This window comes from Mustela putorius, unplaced genomic scaffold (assembly GCF_011764305.1).
Source record: "Mustela putorius furo isolate JIRA1106 unplaced genomic scaffold, ASM1176430v1.1 tig00003867_pilon_pilon_pilon, whole genome shotgun sequence".
Classification (NCBI taxonomy): Eukaryota; Metazoa; Chordata; class Mammalia; order Carnivora; family Mustelidae; genus Mustela; species Mustela putorius.
Window position 1 is genome coordinate 22,868,773 of NW_025422019.1, and position 23,269 is coordinate 22,892,041.

General features: G+C 35.8%; 1 protein-coding gene across 1 annotated transcript in view; it reads right to left on the bottom strand.

Annotated features, from left to right (window-relative positions):
- LRP1B (LDL receptor related protein 1B) overlaps positions 1 to 23,269 on the bottom strand; it is a 1,620,129-nt gene that overhangs the window by 1,014,670 nt on the left and 582,190 nt on the right. Inside the window, exon 7 of the mRNA XM_045066491.1 lies at positions 14,411 to 14,573. Within this exon, the coding sequence (XP_044922426.1) occupies positions 14,411 to 14,573 (163 nt within the window). The remainder of the gene's footprint in view (positions 1 to 14,410; positions 14,574 to 23,269) is intronic.

Here is a 23,269-nt window from a genome sequence, read left to right on the forward strand (position 1 = left end):
GTATTCTATGTATGCGATTAGATATGTAATGTTGCATATAGATATTTCATAGCCAGAAGAAAATACTGTGACAGAAATGGCAAGTATTTATTGAAAGTTCTCACTTCCATAGTATGGTGGTATCATGGGCAAGAAACGGCCTAATCAGGTACTACAGTTAACAGCTAGTTTGTATGTTTTGACCACTTTCCTCTAATTCTCTCTTTCTCCAACTTCTGCCATTGGTAATCACAAATCTGATCTCTTTCTGAGTTTGTTTTATCACTTTTTGTTTAGACGTCATATGTAAGTGAGTTCATACAGTATCTGTCTTTCCTTGTCTGATTTATTGCTCTTACAATGTTTTCGAGGTCCATCCATGTTGTCACAAATGGTAGGATTTCCTCTGTTTTTTCTTTAATGGTTGAATAATATTCCACTGTGTGTGTGTATGCGTTTGTGTGCGCATACACTCATCTATGTGTATATCACAAATTCTTTGGATAAAAGTGTAATGATACAGGGGCACCTGGGTGGCTCAGTGGGTTAAAGCCTTTGCCTTCATCTCAGGTCACGATCCCAGGGTCCTGGGATCAAGCCCCACATCGGGCTCTCTGCTAGGCAGGGAGCCTGCTTCCCTTTTTTTCTCTGCCTCTCTCTGCCTCTCTCTGCCTTCTTGTGATCTCTCTCTCTCTCTCTTTCTCTCTCTGTTAAATAAATAAATAAAATCTTTGAAAAAAAAAAGTGTAATGATACACTCACTGATAGACATTAAGTTCTTCCCATGCCATGGCTATTGTAAATAATGCTACTGTGATCATGGGGGTACAGATATCTTTTTAAGTTAGTGTTTTCTTTCTTTTTTTTTTTTTAAAGATTTAATTTATTCATTTGACAGACAGCGATCACAAGTAGGCAAAGAGGCAGGTGGTGGTGGGGGGGAGGCTCCCCGCTGAGCAGGAAGCCTGATGCAGGGCTAGATCCCAGGACCCTGAGATCATGACCTGAGCCAAAGGCAGAAGTTTAACCCACTAAGCCACCTCGATACCCCTGAGTTAGTGTTTTCATTGTCTTTGGATATATTCCCAGAAGTGGAGTTACTATATCATATGGTAGTTCTATTTTTAATTTTTGAGTATCCTCCATATTGCCTTCCACAATAGCTGTATCAATTTACAACTCCACCAATGATACACAAGGGTTCCCCTTGCTCTACCTTTATAAGAGCATTTGCTATTTCCTGTCTTTTTTATGATGGCCATTCTAACAGGCACGAGATCATATCTTATTTTGTTGATAATTTGCATTTCCCTAATAACTAGTGAAATTGAGCAACTTTTCATGTACCTGCTGGCCTTCAGATTTTCTTCACTGGAGAAATATCTATTCATGTTTTTGCTCATTTTTTAATGGGATTGTTTTTTGTCTGTGCTATTGAGTTGTGTGAATTCTTTGTATATTTTGGGTATTAACCTCTTATCAGATACAAAGTTTGCAAATACTTTCTTCTTCCCATTCCATAGGTTGTCTTTTCACTTTCTCGATGGTTTTTTTCACTGCGCAGAAACTTTTCACTTTGATATAGTCTTACTGGTTTGTTTATCTATTTATTTATTTAGTTGTTTGTACTTTAGATGTCATATACAAAGATTAATCACCAGTATCCATGTCAAGGAGCTTTATTCCTATGTTTTCTCCTAGGAATTTCATGGGTTCAAGTCTTACACTTAAGCTTTTTACCCATTTCAAGTTAATTTTTGTGAGTGGTGTAAAATATGAGTCTAGTTTCCTTCTTTTTACATATGCCTATCCAATTATCCCAGCACAATATATTGAAGAAATAGTCTCCTTTCCATTGAGTATCCTTGGCTCTGTTATCAAGTATTAGTTGACTATATATGCTTGGGTTTACTTCTGGGTTCTCAATTCTGTTCCATCAGTTTATTTGTCTGTTTTAATGTCAGCACCATACTATTTTGATGACTACGATTTATAGTATAGCTGGTAATCAGGAAATGTGATGCCTCCTGCCTAAACACAATTTTTAAAAGTGCTTACCAAGATAATTACCACTAAACTGAAAAAAGACCAGATTCTCTCAGCATCTGACTTTCTCCTTTGCATGATTTAAAAAAAAAAAAAAAAACTTGAGTAACCACTACTTGACACTGTAAAACATCCACCTTGACCCTAAGGCCAGGCCAATTTCTCCCCAGACAAACCACTAAGAATCTGGCTCAAGGGAAAATATCAATTTTGGATCAATATCCTGCAAGGCTCAGCAGTCAAGCAGAACAAAATATAACTCAGCATAAAAGCTGTTGAGTGTTTTTTTTTTCTTGTTCTTTTTTTTTTAGTTGAATATGATTATATAACCTACAGTAAAATCCTGAATTTATGTTATAATGAAAGAGTGGTGATGTATAAGGGGAATGGTATCAAGTAATTATTTTATTGTTTTAAATCCTTTTCCTTTCCCTTGTGGTGGCATTTCCAAACCAAGATTTTCTATTTTTTGAAAATAATATTTATGCATGACCCATTATTTACCTCATAAACTTCAAATAAATTATAGCTTAGTATTTTCTTATTTAGAATGTATTTTTTTGTAAACTATAGTAACTATATCTTCTGGTTGTAACATTTGATATTTGATGCATCACTCTGTTATACTCCAAGCTCCATAAGAGAATACATCACACCATTATGTTTGATATCCTCATTACACCTGAGTGATATAGGAAATCCATGCAGGCATTTTCAAAAGCAGTACCACTGGCTCATATGAACTTCTTGTTTTCACAGAACTCTATGTAAGAAACAGTTAGAAGTAATTTTAAACTGCTTGGAAATATAAAATTATTCTTTTCTAATAATGACATAGATTCTTCCAGTATGGAAAATATTATCTGGCAGGAAGTATGAGAGCTTTCATGCCACTTGAGAATCATTTTATAAGTGAGACAATAATTTACTTAATGTTAACCCCATGGCTTAGAATATTCACATAGACTCCAAAAGTATGGAGAATCTGATAGAATAAATATTACCATCAGTTTCTTAAAGTATATCTTTAAAGATAAAAATAGGGATACTAGGACTGTTATCTAGACTGTACTCCCACCCCAGCTTCTTCTTAGTATTGTAAATGTTACTGGAGAAAAATGCCATTTTACTTGAAAGAGATTTAAAAAATATATATCCCTTCATATGAGTTTGAATGGCCTTGGCCAAACGGAAGTAGAATTCTCCTAGAAAAGGGAATGAAGAATTGGAACAAAGTATTTGTCCATATTCCAAACAAGTTTAACTAAGTTGAAAGAGACCCCATGAATGCATGGGAAGAACAAGAAAAAGTTAAAAAAAATGCACAAAAGATATTTCTTTTGTATGATATTTCTATATCATACCACATTGCTTGTGGTAGATGATATTTCTATATCATACCACATTGCTTGTGGTAGATGATGTTGGTTCTTAATCCATTTTTCTTTTTCCACATTAGCTTGGTCTCAATTTCGCTCCCATGTCCTTCTGTCTTTCACATGCCAAAGGTAAAAAAAAAAAAAAAAAAATGGCTTTTGTTGTCCCATTCAGGTAGGCATCTACCCCATTTATAACCAAGAAGCCATGAAAGTATGTCTGCTTAGAAGCTCTTCTATAGGAGCACCTGGAGGGATCAGTGGGTTAAGCCTCTGCCTTCGGCTCAGGTCATGATCTCAGGGTCCTGGCATTGAGTCCCGCATCCAGCTCTCTGCCCGGCAGGGAGCCTGCTTCCTCCTCTCTTTCTCTGCCTGCCTCTCTGCCTACTTGTGTCTCTCTCTGTCAAATAAATTTAAAAAACCTTAGAAAAAAGAAGAAGAAGAAGAAGAAGAAGCTCTTCCATACTCAAGAAAAATACAATGGGTTTTTTTCCCCCTTTTTTCTTTATTTTTAAACTGAGTGTCTTGTTTCTACGCAGGATCCTTAGAATCTCAGTAGCCAGTTGTGACAAGAATGGAATTAGCCTGAAAAGCACACACTAAAGATAACATCTCAAAAAGGTAAAGGGACACACATCCTTAATGATACTGTTGAGCCACTCAAATAACCAATACAGGAACTGTCTTATATCTAGATTTTTAAGTGAAATAATAAATTCCTCTGTAATTTAAGTTATACATAGTTTCTTTCTTTTCTATTACTTTATCTACTTGAGGGGACATCATTAATCAGAGTCAGAATTCAGAGAAGAAATCTCTTTTATAGGGAGTAGAGGTATGGGAAGATATTAAATATAATTACTATAAATAGCACTGTGAACATAGTAATTTAGAGATAAGCTTAATAGACACTGAAAACTTACAGAGTGAAAAAGAGAGAATAGCAAAGAAATCAAATAGAGATATAAGATGTTTTGCACTGTTTTGAGTTATTTATATTATTACAAATCATGTCAGCTAAGAACACAGTGAGATTGAATCAATTTGGGGTAAGCTTCCAGTAAAGGCTGTAGTGAACATAAACCACTCCAAACTACTCTTTCATAATCCCAGGAAAATCACCATATAATTTGTATCTGAAGGATACAGTGATTAAAGGCAATGACATATATGAACCTCCACTGGAGGAGAGGCCTGGAGAGGAATTTGCAGCATTTGACCTTAAACAAAAATGAATTAATGAGAATAATTTGAGTCATATATAAGACAGCTAATTCGAATTTTTACCCTTGAGCTAATATGGATTTTTACTTTTCAGCCACTGACTTCACTCCAAATAGTGCAGACCATGACAAACTTGCATGTCCATGTTGTCTTGCCTAATCACAAGAGTAACTCCTGAAAGGAACTTTGGATTGAAAAGTAGCAGTGGTAACTCTCCTGAAGCACTTAGTAAACTGGCCAATTTAAGTAGATGTCTATTGTTTAGATAATTCTCTATGAATCTAAATGCCATCAGGAGTGCTAAAGCCGCCAAAGAAGGTAGTAGTAGTAGTGTAATAGGTAAATAGGAGATAAGCATATAGATATTTAGATTAACTATGGACAGATAAAAAATGAAAATAAAGCTATCATAATGATACTCACTTGAATTTGTTGTTACAGAGAAGAAGACACATTGGTAAGACTTGGGGAATAATTAACACAAACTTGTAAGAAGTAATCATTGCACTCCATTCACTGAGTATAAGAAGTGAGCAAATAACTCCTTGGTACTCTTCACATAGGTGAATTTGGTTTCTACCCACCTAAATACTGCTCTGATGTGCAGGATCAAGATTGTTTCAAAGATACATTAATAAACCAAAATACACTTTTAGCAGTTAGTTTAGATAAACAAAACTATCTGTCTATCTATCTACCATCTATCTATCTATCTAAAGAAACTTTAAATTTAGTATCTCCAATAAGAAAATTAGAGTAAGTCAACACATCAACTCAGTAGGATGATAACTGAAGTTAATGAAATGTCTTCCTTCTCTTAAGTTTCCTCTCCTTTTAAAATTTTTTAAATTTTTATTTATTTATTTTTTTAATCTAACACAGAGAGAGAGTGCACACACAATCAGAGATAATGAAAGGAGAGAGAGAGAGAGAGAGAATTAGGCTCTCTGCTGAGCAGAAAGCCCAATACAGGGCTCAATCCCAGGATTCTGGGATCATGACCTGAGCTGAAGGCAGACAGACACTTAAACAAGTGCCACCCAAGTGCCCTGAAGTTTTCTTCTTCTTTTTTTTTTAATTTTTTTCAGTGTAACAGAATTTATTGTTTATGTACCACACCCCATGCTCCATGCAATACATGCCTTCCATAATAGCCACCACCTGGCTCGCCCTACCTCCCACCCTCCGCCCCTTCAAAACCCTTGGGTTGTTTTTCAGAGTCCATAGCCTCTCCCCTTCCAGTTTCCCTCAACTCCCTTCTCCTCTCTATCTCCCCATGTCTTCCATGTTATAAATTATGCTCCACAAATAATTGAAACCATATGATAATTGACTCTCTCTGCTTGACTTATTTCACTCAGCATAATCTCTTCCAGTTCCATCCATGTTGATACAAAAGTTGGGTATTCATCCTTTCTGATGGAGGCATAATACTCCATAGTGTATATGGAACACATCTTCCTTATCCATTTGTCTGTTGAAGAGCATCTTGGTTCTTTCCACAGTTTGACAACCGTGGCCATTGCTGCTATAAACAGTGGGGTACAGATTGCCCTTCTTTTCACTACATCTGTATCTTTGAGGTAAATACCCAGTACTGCAATTTCAGAGTCATATGGAAGCTCTATTTTTAATTTTTTAAGGAATCTCCATACTGTTTTCCAAAGTGGCTGCACCAACTTGCATTCCCACCAACAAGGGTTCCCCTTTCTCCACATCCTCTCCAACACACGTTGTTTCCTGTCTTGCTAATTTTGGCCAATCTAACTGGTGTAAGGTGGTATCTCAATGTGGTTTTAATTTGAATTTCCCTGATGGCTAGTGATGATGAACATTTTTTCATGTGTCTGATAGCCATTTGTATGTCTTCATTGGAGAAGTGTCTGTTCATGTCTTCTGCCCATTTTTTGACATGATTATCTGTTTTGTGTGTGTTGAGTTTAAGAAGTTCTTTGTAGATCCTGGATATCAACCTTTTGTCTGTACTGTCATTTGTGAATATCTTCTCCCATTCTGTGGGTTGCCTCTTTGTTTTGTTGACTGTTTTCTTTGCTGTGCAGAAGCTTTTGATCTTGATTTTATGAAGCCAGCATTACCCTGATCCCCAAACCAGGCAAAGACCCCACCAAAAAGGAGAATTTCAGACCAATATCACTGATGAATATTGATGCTAAGATTCTCAACAAGATCCTAGCAAATAGGATTCAACAGCACATTAAAAAGATTATCCACCATGACCAGGTGGAATTCATCCCTGGGTTACAAGGATGGTTCAACATTCACAAATCAATCAATGTGCTAGAACAAAACAATAATAGAAGAGAGAAGAACCACATGGTCCTCTCAATTGTATATGCCGTGGTCCTAGCTCTCTCCAGAGTTGAAGGTCCCCTCAACCTGTTTTCAGACAGCCTTTATGTGGTCAATCTCCTGCCCAATCTGATTGATGCCCACATTAGACTTGATTCTAACCCCATTACCCCACTCATGATCCAGACCCGTACCCTTCTAAAACAGAGAACCAACCCAATATACGTCCAACACCTTAGAGGACACCAGGGACTTCCAGGATTCCTTTCACAGGGAAACTCCCTGGCCGACCGACTTGCATCTACCCCCCAATGTTACTCCGTTGAGGAGGCCACTCATTTTCATAGACTCACCCACGCCAATTGGAGGGGACTCCACCACCGCTTCCCCCTGGTCCCCATCAAAGATCTTAAAAAGATCATTCGAACCTGCAAATCCTGCCAGCCTTTTTTGCAGGTCCCCCCACTCCAGGGACCCAGGTGCAACCCCAGAGGGCTACGCCCTAATCACCTCTGGCAAACAGACGTAACTCATTACCCCTCCTTTGGTAAACTTAAGTATGTTTTCATGTCTGCTGACACCCACTCACATGCATGTTGGGCAACGGCCCACGCCAGTGAAAAGACTAAACATGCCATTAGCCACTTCCTACAATGTCTTGCCACACTAGGACTCCCAGAACAGATCAAGACTGATAATGGCCCCTGCTTCACTAGTCAGGCCCTCAAGGATTTCCTTACTACCTGGAATATCTCCCACTCCACGGGAATCCCCTATAATCCCAGGGGCCAAGCAATCATAGAAAGACAAAACCGCACCCTTAAGGACCATTTACAAAAACAAAAGGGGGAATCACTCCCCCCACACGACCAGCTTAAGAAGGCATTATTTATCCTAAATATATTAAATTTTTCCAAATCGGACAGCCTATCCGCATTCCAGAGACACTGGGCCACTGCAGCTCCACATCCCGCTGTCCTGGTTAGATGGAAAGACCCCCTGACGGGCCAATGGAGAGGGCCCGACCCCCTCCTCACAGCAGGCAGAGGATTTGGATGTGTGTTCCCACCCTCTGAAAAGAAGCCCATATGGGTTCCTGCCAGGGACCTTAAGTACCTCCCAGAGGCGAAGGAGATTGCTAACTCTGACCCAGAGGGCCTACCGCCCTCTGAGGAGCCTCCCCTATTGATTCATAGGCCCACCAATCAGGATGTCTTGGGTGGCACCGCTTCTTCTTCTGCTGGCTCATGGACAAGTCACTCGTGCTGGCCTATGCTTAAAGAATGGGCCCCTACTGGCCCAGGCTTTCCTCGCCAATGTCTCCCTGCTCCTTCCCACCACGAACTGCCCTCTTTGGCCTCCCAGAGACTATGTGTACATATCCCCCCTCTCTTCTAATGTCACCTGTCTTTGGGCGCCCCCGTTGGTGGACAATGGCTCTAATATTGACCTCGGGGCTATTGACCCCAGCTACTGTGACCAAAACACCACAGTATTCCCAACAATCAGAGCCTTCCGATTCCTGCCTTTGATCGTCTCGGAGGGCGATCCAAAAGAGCCATCCAGGCCATCCCCATCATGCTGGGATTAGGGATCACTGCGGGAGTTGCAACCGGCTCTGCTGGGATAGGTACCTCTCTCCACTACTATAACACATTATCCTGACAGATGATTAATGACTTGGGTGCAGTCTCGGAGACCATCCTTGACCTCCAAACATAGATGGACTCGCTGGCTGCGGTAGTCCTCCAAAACCGGCAAGGCTTAGATCTATTAACAGCTGAAAAGGGAGGCATATGTTTGTTTTTACAGGAGGAATGTTGTTTCTTTGCCAACCGGTCGGGTATTGTACGAGACAAAATCAAGAAGCTACAGGAGGACCTAGAGAAGCACTGCCACGCCCTGATGACCTCCCCCTTCTGGACAAGCTTTAATGGCTTACTTCCCTTTCTCCTCCCCCTCCTGGGGCCCATCCTAACCCTACCTTTGGCCCCTGTATTATCAATAAGATTGCCCAATTCGTCCAAAAAAGAGTGGAGGCCATTCAACTCATGAACGTCCATGTTCAATACCAGAGACTGGCCACCCGTGACGACGAGTCCTACGAGGGGCCCCATCAATAGTCTCACGACCTATGGCCGATGGGATTCCTTGCAGGAACAACCCACGCCAGGTCAGGGACCAAACCCCCATATAGGCATGATATTCAATGACGGGTAAGACCGGCGGGGGACGCAGAGCAACCTAAGACAGGGGGTACACCAAAGCAGTGTGATTCCCCAATGACGGGTAAGCCTGAAGGCCCGCCGCCGGCGACCTAAGACAGAAGTCATGCATACAAAAACAAAAGGGGGAGATGTTGGGCCCCAAGAGGCTAAGATGGCGCCGGGTGGCCTTCTCTTCGGGATCGGGAACCCACATGGCCGACCACAAAGGCGCCAAAGTGGCGGTTTCAGTTTCCCATCAGTTTCGTTTCCCGCGAGCCTCCACCCACTGCAGGGCGTGTCTCTCCCAACTCCCGCCGACCGGGCACATCCCCATTGGCCCCCACTTTGCTGACCTCACTTCCCTTCCCTCACCCCATATAAGCCGCTGCCCTGCTCAATAAAGCGAGATCCTGCTTCGACAGATCCCCCGAGTCTGGTGTGGTTCATTAATGCGCCTGGACTCGCGACACTCGCCATCCTGCTCAGCCCCAAGGGGAGCTACCGGCTGGCCCGGACGTTCTCCTCGTGCCTGTCGGCCCGCAAAACCTACCGGAGTCCGACAATGCAGAAAAGGCATTTGACAAAAATCCAGCACCCGTTCCTGATTAAAATGCTTCAAAGTATAGGGATAGAGGGAACATTCCTCAACTTCATAAAAACCATCTATAAAAAACCCACAGCAAATATCATCCTCAACAGGAAAAAGCTCACATCCTCCCCGTTGAGACCAGGAACACGACAAGGATGCCCACTCTCACCACTCTTGTTCAACATAGTATTAGAAGTCCTAACAACAGCAATCAGACATCAAAGAGAAATAAAAGGTATCCAAATTGTCAATGAAGAAGTCAAACTATCTCTTCACAGATGATATGATACTTTATATGGAAAACCCAAAAGACTCTACCCCCAAACTACTAGAACTCATACAGCAATTCAGTAATGTGGCAAGATACAAAGTCAATGTACAGAAATCAGTTGCTTTCTTATACACTAACAATGAAAACACAGAAAGGGAAATTAGAGAATTGCTTCCATTTACTATAGCACTAAGAACCATAAGATACCTGGGAATAAGCCTACCCAAAGACGTAAAGGATCTGTACTTGAGGAACTACAGAACACTCATGAAAGAAATTGAAGAAGACACAAAAAATGGAAGACCATTCCATGCTCTTGGATCGGAAGAATAAACATTGTTAAAATGTTTATACTGCCTAGAGCAATCTATATTGCCTGCCATTCCGATCAAAATTCCACTGGTATTATTCAAAGAGCTGGAGCAAATAATCCTAAAATATGTATGGAATCAGAAGAGACCCTGAATTGCTAAGAAAATGTTGAAAAAGAAAAACAAAGCTGGGGGCATCATGTTACCTGATTTCAAGCTTTACTACAAAGCTGTGATCACCAAGAAAGCATGGTACTGGCACAAAAACAGACACACAGACCAGTGGAACAAAGTAGAGAGCCCAGATATGGACCATCAACTCTATGGTCAAATAATCTTCGACAAAGCAGGGAAAAATATACAGTGGAAAAAAAGACAGTCTCTTCAATAAATGGTGCTGGGAAAATTGGACAGCTATATGTAGAAGAATGAAACTCAACCATTCTCTTACACTGTAAACAAAGATAAACTCGAAAAGGATAAAAGACCTCAACGTGAGACAGGAATCTATCAGAATCCTAGAGGAGAACATAGGTAGTAACCTCTTCGATATCAACCACAGCAACTTCTTTCAAGATATGTCTCTGAAGTTTTCTTCTAATAAAGAGAAATATGCAAAAAGATTTTAAGAGAAATTAAGTTTACATCATTTTCAGGAAACATTTTTGTGGATATGTGTAGAGGATAGTTCTTCCACAAAAAGATAGGACTCACAATTTGTAACCTATAAAAATATGAATATGAATGTTTGAAAATTAGGGGTACTCATGAATTACATACTCATGAATTACATATTCTTCAAGATTCATACTTCCATGATGAGAACAAGAATACATAGTGGCATGTCTTTAGATACTTCCTAATGTCCAAACCTATAGCAAATTCAGAACTATCTGAATCAAAAAACTAATAGATAACAGTTAGTTGTGGGGGTGTAGTCTATAGATTTAATTAACCCACAGTGGAGACTGAGGAGGTTAACAGACAAAGGTCAGCAACAATTCTGTCCTGTAACAGGTGAATAGTGAGTGTAGGCTCTCAGTTGAAACTGAGACTTGCTGTAGGAGCCACTGAATAGAATTGAAAAACCTGTTATCTACCCCAAGGATCTCCCTGTTACAAAACCCCTTACATGGGCATGGGCAAACCTGCCTCATTTCTGGTTTCCATTCACAGAGCATCTTAGATTAGAATTTCATAAGTCCATCCTACTCCCTGATAGCTGTTTACTTTGATTCTATCTCTGATTTTTTCATCTATGATTAGTTTTGCCAGAAGCAGGAATCCAGGTAGGTATTGGGGAAGTGTTTATTACCTATTAAATACTGTCAGTCACTCCTATGTGCATTCAACTCTGAGTCTTGATCTTCACTCCTCTGCTTTCTGGCATTTGGCCTGCTCTTACAGAGAACAAAGATGATAACAGTCTTTTTCTGGCTCCTTACATGGGGTCACAGATTCACAAATAAATCCTATAAACACTCTGCCATTCATGCTTTACAAGTTAAAAACCCAAACTATATAGAAAAATGGTATACATTATACTTAGAAAATATGCAATTCCTGATGTTTCTCATGATTTCCCCTCTCCCTCAGTTTAGTCATCTCACATAACTCTAGAGAGTCTGGGTTTATACATTTTACCACACATCTGCCAAAATACATTTTTCCCAAACTGCCAAACCAACTTCATTATCATTATTATAAGTAAAATTTAACAGTATAGTCAACTAAAAGATTTTTTTTTTTCAATGCTGCTTTTGAAGAGGTAAGGCAAATCTCTTTCCATTTCTAATGCTATTAAGGTCAAGCTCTAAGAATCAGGTCTGACTTTAAATGTATCCCAGTGTTTTCCAAAGTTACAAGAGAAAAAGCCAAAAATATATCATTCAACCCATACAATTAAGAAAAGGTAGGAGAAACTTCACTAGTGGCACGTGTCGCCTTTAGTAGGTCGTGCAGAGTTGTTTTAGCCTTGACTATTCAAAATAGTCTGGAACAGGCCCAAAAGTAGAAGTTAAAGGAAAAACTTACTGTTCCTATCCTAGATAGTATCAAATTAATCCTAGCCAAATTTCTGATAATAAGAGAAAAGTAGGATATATTTGAAAGTATTCTATTACAAACTGGTTTATATTTATAAAAGAGTCGATCTCTGCTGTCTCTGATTTCTACAATTCATGATTGAAAAACTGTTAGAGGCACAGAGCAAACTCAAACAAAAAATTCCAGAGAACCTATTGTGATAAATGATACATGACAAAATTACATTTAAACAGTTACTAGGCCCAAAGGCTTCCTGCAGAGAATAAGCACAAACAATATGGGGGTTTTCTACTCCTAATTCCTTTGACAAAAATGACAAAATATGGTTTTTTCATATAATGACAGAAACAGGAAGCTTGAGAACTTAAAACACATTGCTATTCAGAAAGGGAGATGGCATTCAATATATTTCAGGCTGACAGTTTTACTTAAAAGGGGTCTCTGGATCTTTGTTTTTAAGAATGGGGAAGGATAAGATGGTAGAATGAGGGGAGAAATGCAATAGCTTCACCTCAACATTTTTGACAGATAAGATTGTCTAAAGAGTAATCTGAAATGCAGTTAGCACATCCAGGGAAAAACGTGCAAGCAAATATATTTCTAAACAGAATTCCAAAAGAACGTTGTTAGCATATTTGTAAATTTCCAATTATTTCTTACTACCCTTATCCAACAACCCAAACAAATCAGTTTAAATACAACTTCTTTTACTAATGTCTTTTGAAGCATCGCTGCAGTCAGATTGAGTCAAGTAACCATCTGCTACAAATACAAATAGAGCTACATTCAAGAATTATATTACACAGCCTTCCTAGCAAAGTTCTTACGTGCAAGCTGTTCTTGTCAAAATCAGAACCATTGTGATGATGCATCTTAATATTCAATCAGACTTTAAGTAAAGAGTGACAAAAGTCCACATATGGATGACAGCTGTTTCTTCAGTAAATATTTTCCCATTTATTGAATGGAGGCTTATGGCAGCTTAGGATATATTCCATCAGACATTTCAGCCTGAACTGCTTGGGGACAATTAAAACAGTAACAAGGATAAAATTTCAGTTTTCAAATCTTTGCTACAACTTACATCTGAAAAAACAATATATATTTTTTTAAAAAACAATTAAAACTGTATGTCATATCATTGATTTGAGAGTATCTGTGCACAGTATTGACTGGAGAAACAACTGGATTTATGACTCTACATCTTTTTTGCCCTTTCCCCTCAGTAATGCCATAGTATTTGTAAAATTGAAACATAATTCCTATGTGGATTTTCTAACCATATGAACAAACTTGATGGGAATTTAAACATTTGTGATTCTATTTTGACAAATTGTGAAATATTTTAAAAAGATTAATGAACCTATTAGCTAAAAGAAGGTCAGATAAGACATCTTTTTAACCAACAAAGAGGCTTGCAAAATTAATAAACAAAACAAAACAACAACAACAACAAAAGCAGAGAGAAAATAGATTCTGATAAATTCAGTAACTCCATAATTATATAGTATTTACATGTCAGTAGTTACAGAGAAAAAAAGTGGGTTTCAACTAATAGATGACCTTAATGGTTTAGTATTGTCCTTGAACTTGTATTATGCCACTTTTATAAATGCCAAATGTGTTGGATATGTTTGTTAATAGTACATCTTCCAAGGAGTATTTCTGAAGCTTGCTAACATCAAGGTATACTGCTAAGGGAACTTAAAGTCTTCTCCCTTTAATCTAAAACTATCCTAATGCTCTTGTCTGATGACCCCAAAGCAGTTCTAATGAGGGTAACAGGTTGTTTTTGCCTCAGATTAGACCAGCAATATTAATGTGTTAAGGAATTGCTATTTCCCAGGTTCTGCATGGTAAATTGTAACCCTTTTCTCCTCCTTGCAATGCAGATGTTGAAACTGACATTCAAAAATATTTTGAACCAAGTCTTCTATTCCACAACTCCTGTAAGACATTGATCTCTTTTTTTTTATTTATTATATTTTTAATTGGTAACTATTTCAGATCAAACATTATAAAAAAGAAAAAATAAAAAAAGAACTTCTTACCCTGCTATTGGATCTACTGCTATTGCCTTAGGATTATGAAGTTCCAGGTCAACCAGGGTGACACATACAGACCCATTGTAATTACAAACAAAGATCCGGTCACTGACATGGTCCACGAAATAGAGATTTCTGGTAAGCCAGTCAATCGCCATTTGTTGCACATCTGAAAAACACACATACAAAATCATTGCATTACAGGTACAAATTTAGTATCATAAGCCAAAGAGTATATAAATCTGTCCAGACCATCACAGAAGACATTTCAAAAGGAAAGGCAGTTTTATGATTAAAACAAACAAATGAAAAAAACCTGCAAAGATAATTTTTTGCTATACCAAATAGCAAAATCACAAAATAAGTGATTTAATTATTCTGTAAAGTAATGACTACCTTTTGATACCTTTCTTCCTGTTATATAGGAATGAGAACAATTTAGGGAAATGGGTAAAGAATTTTGTCCTATTTCCTCCATTTATACAAAATAGTTTATTCAACCCAATGGTTCAATGACAGCTAAACTCTTTAGTAGTAATAAATCTAAGGGTGAACCCATATTTTCAGATCCTCTTCCATTTAAAAAAAAAATAAAGGAGGGGTGGAAAAGGTGGAAAAGGAGATCTGAAAAATCTCTTTGTTTAAAAAAAAATATTGAAAGCAAAAAGAGGGGTGATATGTTTTTCAGTAACATACACAGGCATTATAAAACAGGCCTGCTCAAAGATTAATTCTCTAGATGAGTATATTTTTTTTAGATTTTATTTATTTATTTGAGAGAGAGAGACAGTGAGAGAGAGCATGAGCGAGGAGAAGGTCAGAGGGAGAAGCAGACTCCCCATGGAGCTGGGAGCCCGATGTGGGATTCGATCCTGTGATTCCGGCATCATGACCTGAGCAGAAGGCAGTCGTCCCACCAACTGAGCCACCCAGGCATCCCTAGATGAGTATTTTTTTTTTTTTTTTTTTTTTTCCCTGATGAGTATTTTTAATAGTACCTTCTGTGATGAAGGAAACATTCTACATCCGTGTTGTCTAATCAAGTATCCATTAACCAAATATATCTAGTTGAACACTTAAAATGTGACTAATGTGAATGGGAAACCAAATCTGTACTGATTTCATTTTAGTGATCTCAGATTTAAATTTAAATGATATAGTTAGTGGCTACAATGAATAGAGCAGCTCTAGGAGAATGTATCTGTGTTTGACTTGAATATCTTCCATTTGATCAGACCTATACCATGGTGGAATTTCATGCTGATTTATAGATATTTATCTGGTAGAAAAGATAACTACCAAAGGCTATGGTCGTACTGTCCTGTGAGGCATTAACCATTTTTATTCTTTCCTATAAATTTTATTTATATATTCTTTTTCTTTAAAATGTCTGCAAATATCTAATTTCACTAATGCTCTTAGATCTTCAATACTGGGCTTGTTTCCTCAATATTTCATAAATAAATTTCTGGTTCATATTTATTCTTGAATTTTATGACAATCATGTTTTTATCTATTGGAAATTATACTTTGATACCTCCTTGTTCAAACTTACTACGGATCTATGATTAATTCACCAAGCAGTTTCTTTTTATAATCTGAACCTAAACATTCTTCCTACTCTGCTTCAAAATACTTCTTTAGTAACCTGCAGCTTCAGTGAATGATATTCTTTCAACAGAAAAAAAAACGTAGATGCATGTGTCATTATTATCACTCTTAATGGTATATTGTCAAAGCCAGTACAGAAAGTAACAAGTTTGTGGGAATTTCTATCATGCCATACAAGGACAAGCAGAAAGTGGATATTGCAATTCATTGGACACACGTTTTCAAGCTATCGATTACAGTTTTATTCCTGAATTGCACAGTCTTTATGGAAACATAACCATTTAAATGTTCCACAAACTAAATGCTTTTTTCAACCAGCTCAGCAACCAGGATTTTTAAGAAGCTGAACTATTTCTCTGTCTCCAGAAATCTGCAAATGCATGCTTTTTTTAAAAATTCTTTTTACATTATTATATCAACTACAGCACAGAACCCACTGTTTCAAATGTCATTTTAAATACCTTGTGTTCAGATAAAGTATGTGCCAGAGTCCATTCAATGGCCCATCCTTCATGCTAGGCATGCAGTTTGTGTAGACTATGCAATTGCAATTTCAGATAAAAGCTTTTTGACAGCATTCACACCTTTTTCCAACTCTTTATCATTAAGGAAAGATTCTCTGCTACTGAAACAATAGGTATTGTTAACAACCATCCAAGTTTGAAGCACAAAGGTCTCATTAAATAACCTAATAATTAGCCAAACAGTAATTGTGGGTATTGGCTTTGTTTCCTTTGCTTATATTTGAGTTTGTCTAGTTTTAATGTAATCTTTTATTAAGATTGGAGAACTGAGGCAATCAGACAAAAAGTTCAAGCAAGGAAGTCAATAGATAAATAGACAATAAGTAAATAAATTTGACTGAAATTATTTACTCATTTCAGGAGATAGATGAATCTTCCAGACAATGGATTGAGTATTTCATCTTAATTTTGTGGAAATATAACCAAGATCATAGGATATTGTAATCATTTTATGACATTATGAAAGATTTCTAAATTTTTAGTTAGACCCTTATTACTTTACTGTTACTAGAACAAAAATTCAAATATATTCCTGTTATTATGTTTCCTCATTGCTTTTCATTCATTTTTCAACTGAAGTCAACTGAATTTTTCCTTTTCGATTTTTTTTTTTTTTTTGGAAATGGCTTTTATTATGGTTACTCAGAATTTTCTAATTGGCAAATATAAAGGTTACTATTCTACTCATAGCTACAATATATCAATATTGGTAAAATTTTAAATAATAATTAAAAACATTGAAGGCATTTTCAATCTTGTACATCATATAAGTAGTTAATAACAATTTTTAAAATAACAATGTTTTAAAACACAATATTTGTTGGGTCTAAAAACTTAAAGTTGTATCCAGTTAAAATAAAATGAAGAATTCAAGGAAAATGTGTTTTTTTTTAACAAAAGGCAACTATTTATAATCTATAATTGGATACACACACATATATATACATTGCAACAGATTTTTCATCATGACACAAGGCAAATAATTAATTTCCAGAGTTGGTGAATACGGTACTGATTTTAAATCACTAAAATGTAATGTATACTATTATGAACTGAATTGTATTTCTCCAAAATTCATTTGTTGAAGTCCTAACCTCCATTGCCTGAGAATGTGACTTTATTTGGAGATAATTCCTAAAGAGGTGATGAAATCAAGGCCATTAAATTGAGCCCTAATCTAATCTGGCCCATATCCTTATAAAATGAGATTAAGACATGCAAAGAGAGATAGCAGGAATCCCTATACATAAAGGAAAGGCTATTTGCAAGCAAGGAGTGGCCTCAGAGGCATTCAACCATTTGAAACTATGATCTAGAACCTCCTATCTTCAGAATTGTGAGAAAATGAATTTCTGTTGTTTAAGTCATCTAGTCTATGGTATGCTAATGTGGCACTCTGGCAAAATAACATACCTAATCAAGTATAATAGAGTTGTCCATGCCACAAAATTATTGAGAACAAAAGTCAAACTCTTTTTAAGAAAAAAATATAAAGGAATGTCTACATGTTCTATCAATGTCATATTGAATCAGTGTCTGTTACACCTTAAAAAATCAGTGAATTTTCCTGAGTAATATACCTTTGTTTAACTTACAATTTAATACTAATCAGATCCCAGTCTCTTTGAATTTTTACATTGATAATTTGCAAATAATTTATGTCCAATAGTGATGCAAATGATTTCCATCAGGTAGTAAAGATAACCCTAGTTTATTGTTTACTATGACATTAAATAGTTTTATATCTAACTTTACAATCTTAAATTAGCAACTTTTTGCTTCATTGACTATAAACACTTCAGTCTCTTCTGTATACCTTTGAACCAGATTTACCATCCTTATAGTTCTCATCAGTGAGCTAAGTGACTCCTTAATACATATTCACTACATATTGGTATGAGTCACGTTTTTAACTTTTTTGAAAGTTACACAATGACAAAATTTACTTCCTGCTCTCTTTTCAATTTATTTGCTATATAATCTTTAACTAGCCAGAGATGGAAAATGCCAATATCCACAAGAATGTGAAAGATAACATAAAAAAGCAAAACTTGTTTGAAGGAACTATGATAAAGCTAGAAGATAACCTGGAGTATACATCTACTTAAAAAGGCAGGCTTAATTCCAGTTGATTGTTTTGACTTCATAGAAATGCTTAATTATCTCAAAGGAGAACAAAATATAGTCTATTGCTACCTACAAGAGCCTCACTTCATATCTAAAAACAGACAATGACTAAAAGTTAAGGAATGGGAAAAGATATTCCATGCAAATGGAAAGGAAGAAATCTGAGGTGGAATGCTTTTATCAGGCCAAATAGACTGAACTAACTAACTAAATAAATAAATAAACAAAAACAACTACAACAACAAAAAGGGTTGCATCAAGAAATAAAGAAGGGTATTACATAATGATAAAGAGCAAAATTCAACAAGATATAAAACTTGTAATATTTATGCACTCAACATAGGAACAACTAAATACATAAAGCAGATATTAAGAAATACAAAGAGAGAAATTAGTAGAAATACAATAATAGTAGGAGACTTTAATACTCCACTACCATCAGTGGATGTCCAGACAGAAAATTAATAAAAAATCACTATCATTGAACAACACATTAGACCAAACAGACTTAACAGAATACTCCAAATAAATACAGCAGAATAAACATTCTTCACAAGCGTTCATGAAATATTCTATAGGACAGATCACATAGCAGGCTATAAAACAAGTCTCAATAAATATAAGAAGACTGAAATCATATCAAGTATCTTTGCTGACCATAACACTACAAAATTAGAAATCAACCATAAGAAGAACATTAAAAGAAAAAGAAACAAATACAATACAAACAAGGAGACTAAAGAGCATGCTACTAAACAATCAATATGTCAATGAAGAAATTTAAAAAAAGAAAAAAAAATACTACCAAAACAAATGAAAATGGAAACACAACTGTCCAAAATCTATGGGACACAGCAAAAACAGTTCTAAGAGTGAAGTTTAGAGATACAGGTTCACTTCAAGAAATAGAAGAAAAAAAAAAAATCCCTTCTAACTTTACATCTAAAGGAACTAGAAATATAAGAACAAACAAAACCCCAAACCAGTAAAGGAATGAAATAATAAAGATTAGAACAGAAATAAATATGACAGAAACCAAAAGAAGAACCTCCCAAAAAGCCCTAAAATAAAACAAACAGACAAAAAACAATCAGACAGATCAATAAAACCAGGAGCTGCTGGTTCATTGAAAAGAATCAATAAAATTGATAAACTTTAAGCCACATGACACATCAGAAAAAAAAAAAAAAGACTCAAACAATCGTAAATGAAAGAGAAATAATAACTAATACCACATAAGTACAAAGGATTTTAAGAGATTATCATGAAAAATTATATGCAACAAATTGGACAATCTAAGAAATAAATTCCCAGAAATAGACAACCTCCAAAAAGTAATCAGGAAGAAATAGAAAATTTGACAGATCAATTACCAGCAATGAATTTAAATCAGTAATAAAAAATACTCCCAACAAACAGAAGTGCACACTAGAAGCTTCTAGTCTACCAAACTTTTAAAGAAAAGTTAATGCCTGTTCTTTTCAAACTATTCCAAAAAATAGAATAGGAAGGATACCTTCCAAAATCATTCTTTGAGGCCAGCATTACCCTGATACCAAAACCAGATAAAGATATCACTCAAAAAGAAAACTACCAGCCAATATCTCTGATGATCATAAAAGTAAAAATCCTCAAGAAAATATTGGCAAACCCAAACCAACAATTCATTAAAAAATTATTCACTACAATTGAGTGGGATTTATTCCTGTGATGTGAGGGTGGTTCAGTATTTGCAAATTAATCAAAGTGACACACTGCATCAACAAGAGGAAGGATAAAAACCATATGCTTATTTCAATAAGTGGAGAAAAAAACACTTAACAAAGTAGAGTATCCATTCATGATAAAACCCTCAAGATAGTAGGTTTAGAAGGAATATACCTCAACATAATAAAGGCCTTATAAGAAAAACCCACAGTTAATATCAAACTTAATGAGGGAAAAACAGAGCTTTTTTCCGAAGTTAAGGAACAAAACAAGGGCATTCGTTTTCACCCTCTTCTTCAATATAATACTGGAAGTCCTAGCCATAGCAATCAGACAACAAAAAGAAGTGAAAGCCCAAATGGGTAGATAAAAACAAACAAACAAACAAACAATAAAAAAAAACTTTCAATATTTGCAGATGAGAAGATACTATATATAAATAAGTTAATTCAGTAAGGTTGTGGGATACAAAATCAATATAGATCTGTTGCATTTCTGTACACAAATAATGAAGCAGCAGAAATAGAAAGCAATACCTTTTTAATTGCATCAAAAATAATAAAATACTTAACAAATTTAACCAAAGTATTGAAAGACATGTACTCTGAAAACTATAAAACACTAATGAAAGAAATCAAAGGCAGAACAAAGAAACAGGAAGACTTTCCATGCTCATGGATTGAAAGAACAAATACTGTTAAAATGTCTATACTACTCAAAGCAATTTACATATTTAATTCATTCCCTATCAAAATATCAACAGCATTTTTTGCAGAACCAGAACGAACAACCCTAAAATTTGTATGGAAGCATCAAAGACCCCAAAAAACACCCAAAGAATCTTGAAAATGAAGAACAAAACTGGAGGTACCACAATCCCATATTTCAATATATACTATAACTCTGTAATAATCAAAACAATATGGTACAGACACAAAAAGAGACACAGAGATCAATGAAACAGAATGGAGAGCCCAGAAATGAACCTATGATTATATGTTCAAGTAATCTTCAACAAAGGAGGCAAAAATAGGCAATGGGGAAAAGTCTCTTGAAAAGAAATGAAACAAACAAAAACAAAAAGATTCTTCCTCCTTTGTGAGGAAAACTGGACAGCTACGAACAAAAGAATGAAACTGGACCACTTTATACATCATACATAAACTCAAAATGGATTAAGGACCTAAAAATGAGACCTAAAAGCATAAAAATCCTAGTACAGAGCATAGGCAGCATTTTCTTTGACATTGGCCACAGCAGCATTTTTTAAGATATGTACCCTGAAGTGAATGAAACAAGAAAAAATAACTATTTTGACTACATCAAAATAAAAAGCTCTGCACAGCAAAGAAAACAGTAAAACTAAAAGTAAAACTAAAATAAAACCAAAAGACATCCTACTGGAGGGGAGAATAGCTTTACAAATGACATAACCGATAAAGAATTAGTATTCAAAATATATAACTTATGCAACTCAGCCCCAAGAAAAACCCAGACATAATCCAATTAAAAATGGGCATAAGACAGTAACAGATATTTCTCCAAAGAAGGCATACATATGACTAACAGTTACATGAAAAGATGGTCATATCAAAATTATCAGTAAAATGTAAATCAGAATGGTTAAAAATCAAGAACACAAGAAACAACAAGTGTTGGTAAGGATGTAAATAGAACAGAAAAACCTGTGTATTCTTGATGGGAATGCAAACTGGTTCAACCACCATGGAAAATATTTTTAATTTTTTTCCTCAAAAAATTAAAAATAAAATTACTATGTAATCCAATAATTCTACTACTGGGTATTTACCCAAAAAATGTGAAAACACTAATTCAAAAAGATATATGCACCCTTACATTTACCGAAGCACTATTGATAATAGCCAAATTATGAAAGCTGCCTAGTGTCCATTAAGCAGATGAATGCAGAAAAATGATGTAGTGTGTGTTACAACACACACACTCATACATACATACAGTGGATTTCTACTCAGTAATAAAAAAAGGATGAAATTCTTCCATTTACAGCAACATGGGTGTACCTACAGATTGCAGTGCTAAGCAAAATAAGCCAGTCACAGAAAGACAAATACCATATGATTTCATTCATATGTGGAACTTAGGAAACAAAACAAACAAATAGACAAATACAAAGAATAAAGAGACAAAACAAAAAAGAGAGTCTTAACTATAAAGAACAAAGTGGTTATCAGAGGTAAGGTGTTTTAGGGGATAAGTAAAATAGGTGAAGGGGATTAAGAGTACACTTATCATTAGGAGCATTGAGTAATGTATAGAATTGTTGAATCACCACATTGTACACCTGAACCTAATATAACACTATATATTAACTACACTGGAATTAAAATTTAAAAAATAATAAAGTAGGTTTCTTGTAATTAAAAAAAATGAAAAAAGAAAAGAAAAATACAAGTTGTTCAAATTATTAAAGTGAAGTAAAAAAAATTATTAAGGAAAAACTAAAACTGTTACTACTTTTAAATGACATAATATTATACATTAAAAACTCTAAAGCTATTAGAGCTAATAAATGAATTTAGTAAAGTTGCATAATGCAAAACCAATAGACATATATCTATTGCATTTCTATATACTAATAATGAGCTATCAGAATAAGAAATTTAGGAAATTATCCCATTTATAATGACATTATAGAGTAAAATATGGAGGAATAAACTAAATGAACGAAGTCAAAGACTTATACTCTGAAAACTCTAAGACATTGATGATACAAGTTGATGACACAAATAATGGAAATATGAATTATATCCACAGATTGGAAGAATTAATATTAAAATGTCTATACTATCCATGCAATCTACATGTTCAATACAATCCTTATCAAACTATCAACATATATTTTCACAAAACTAAA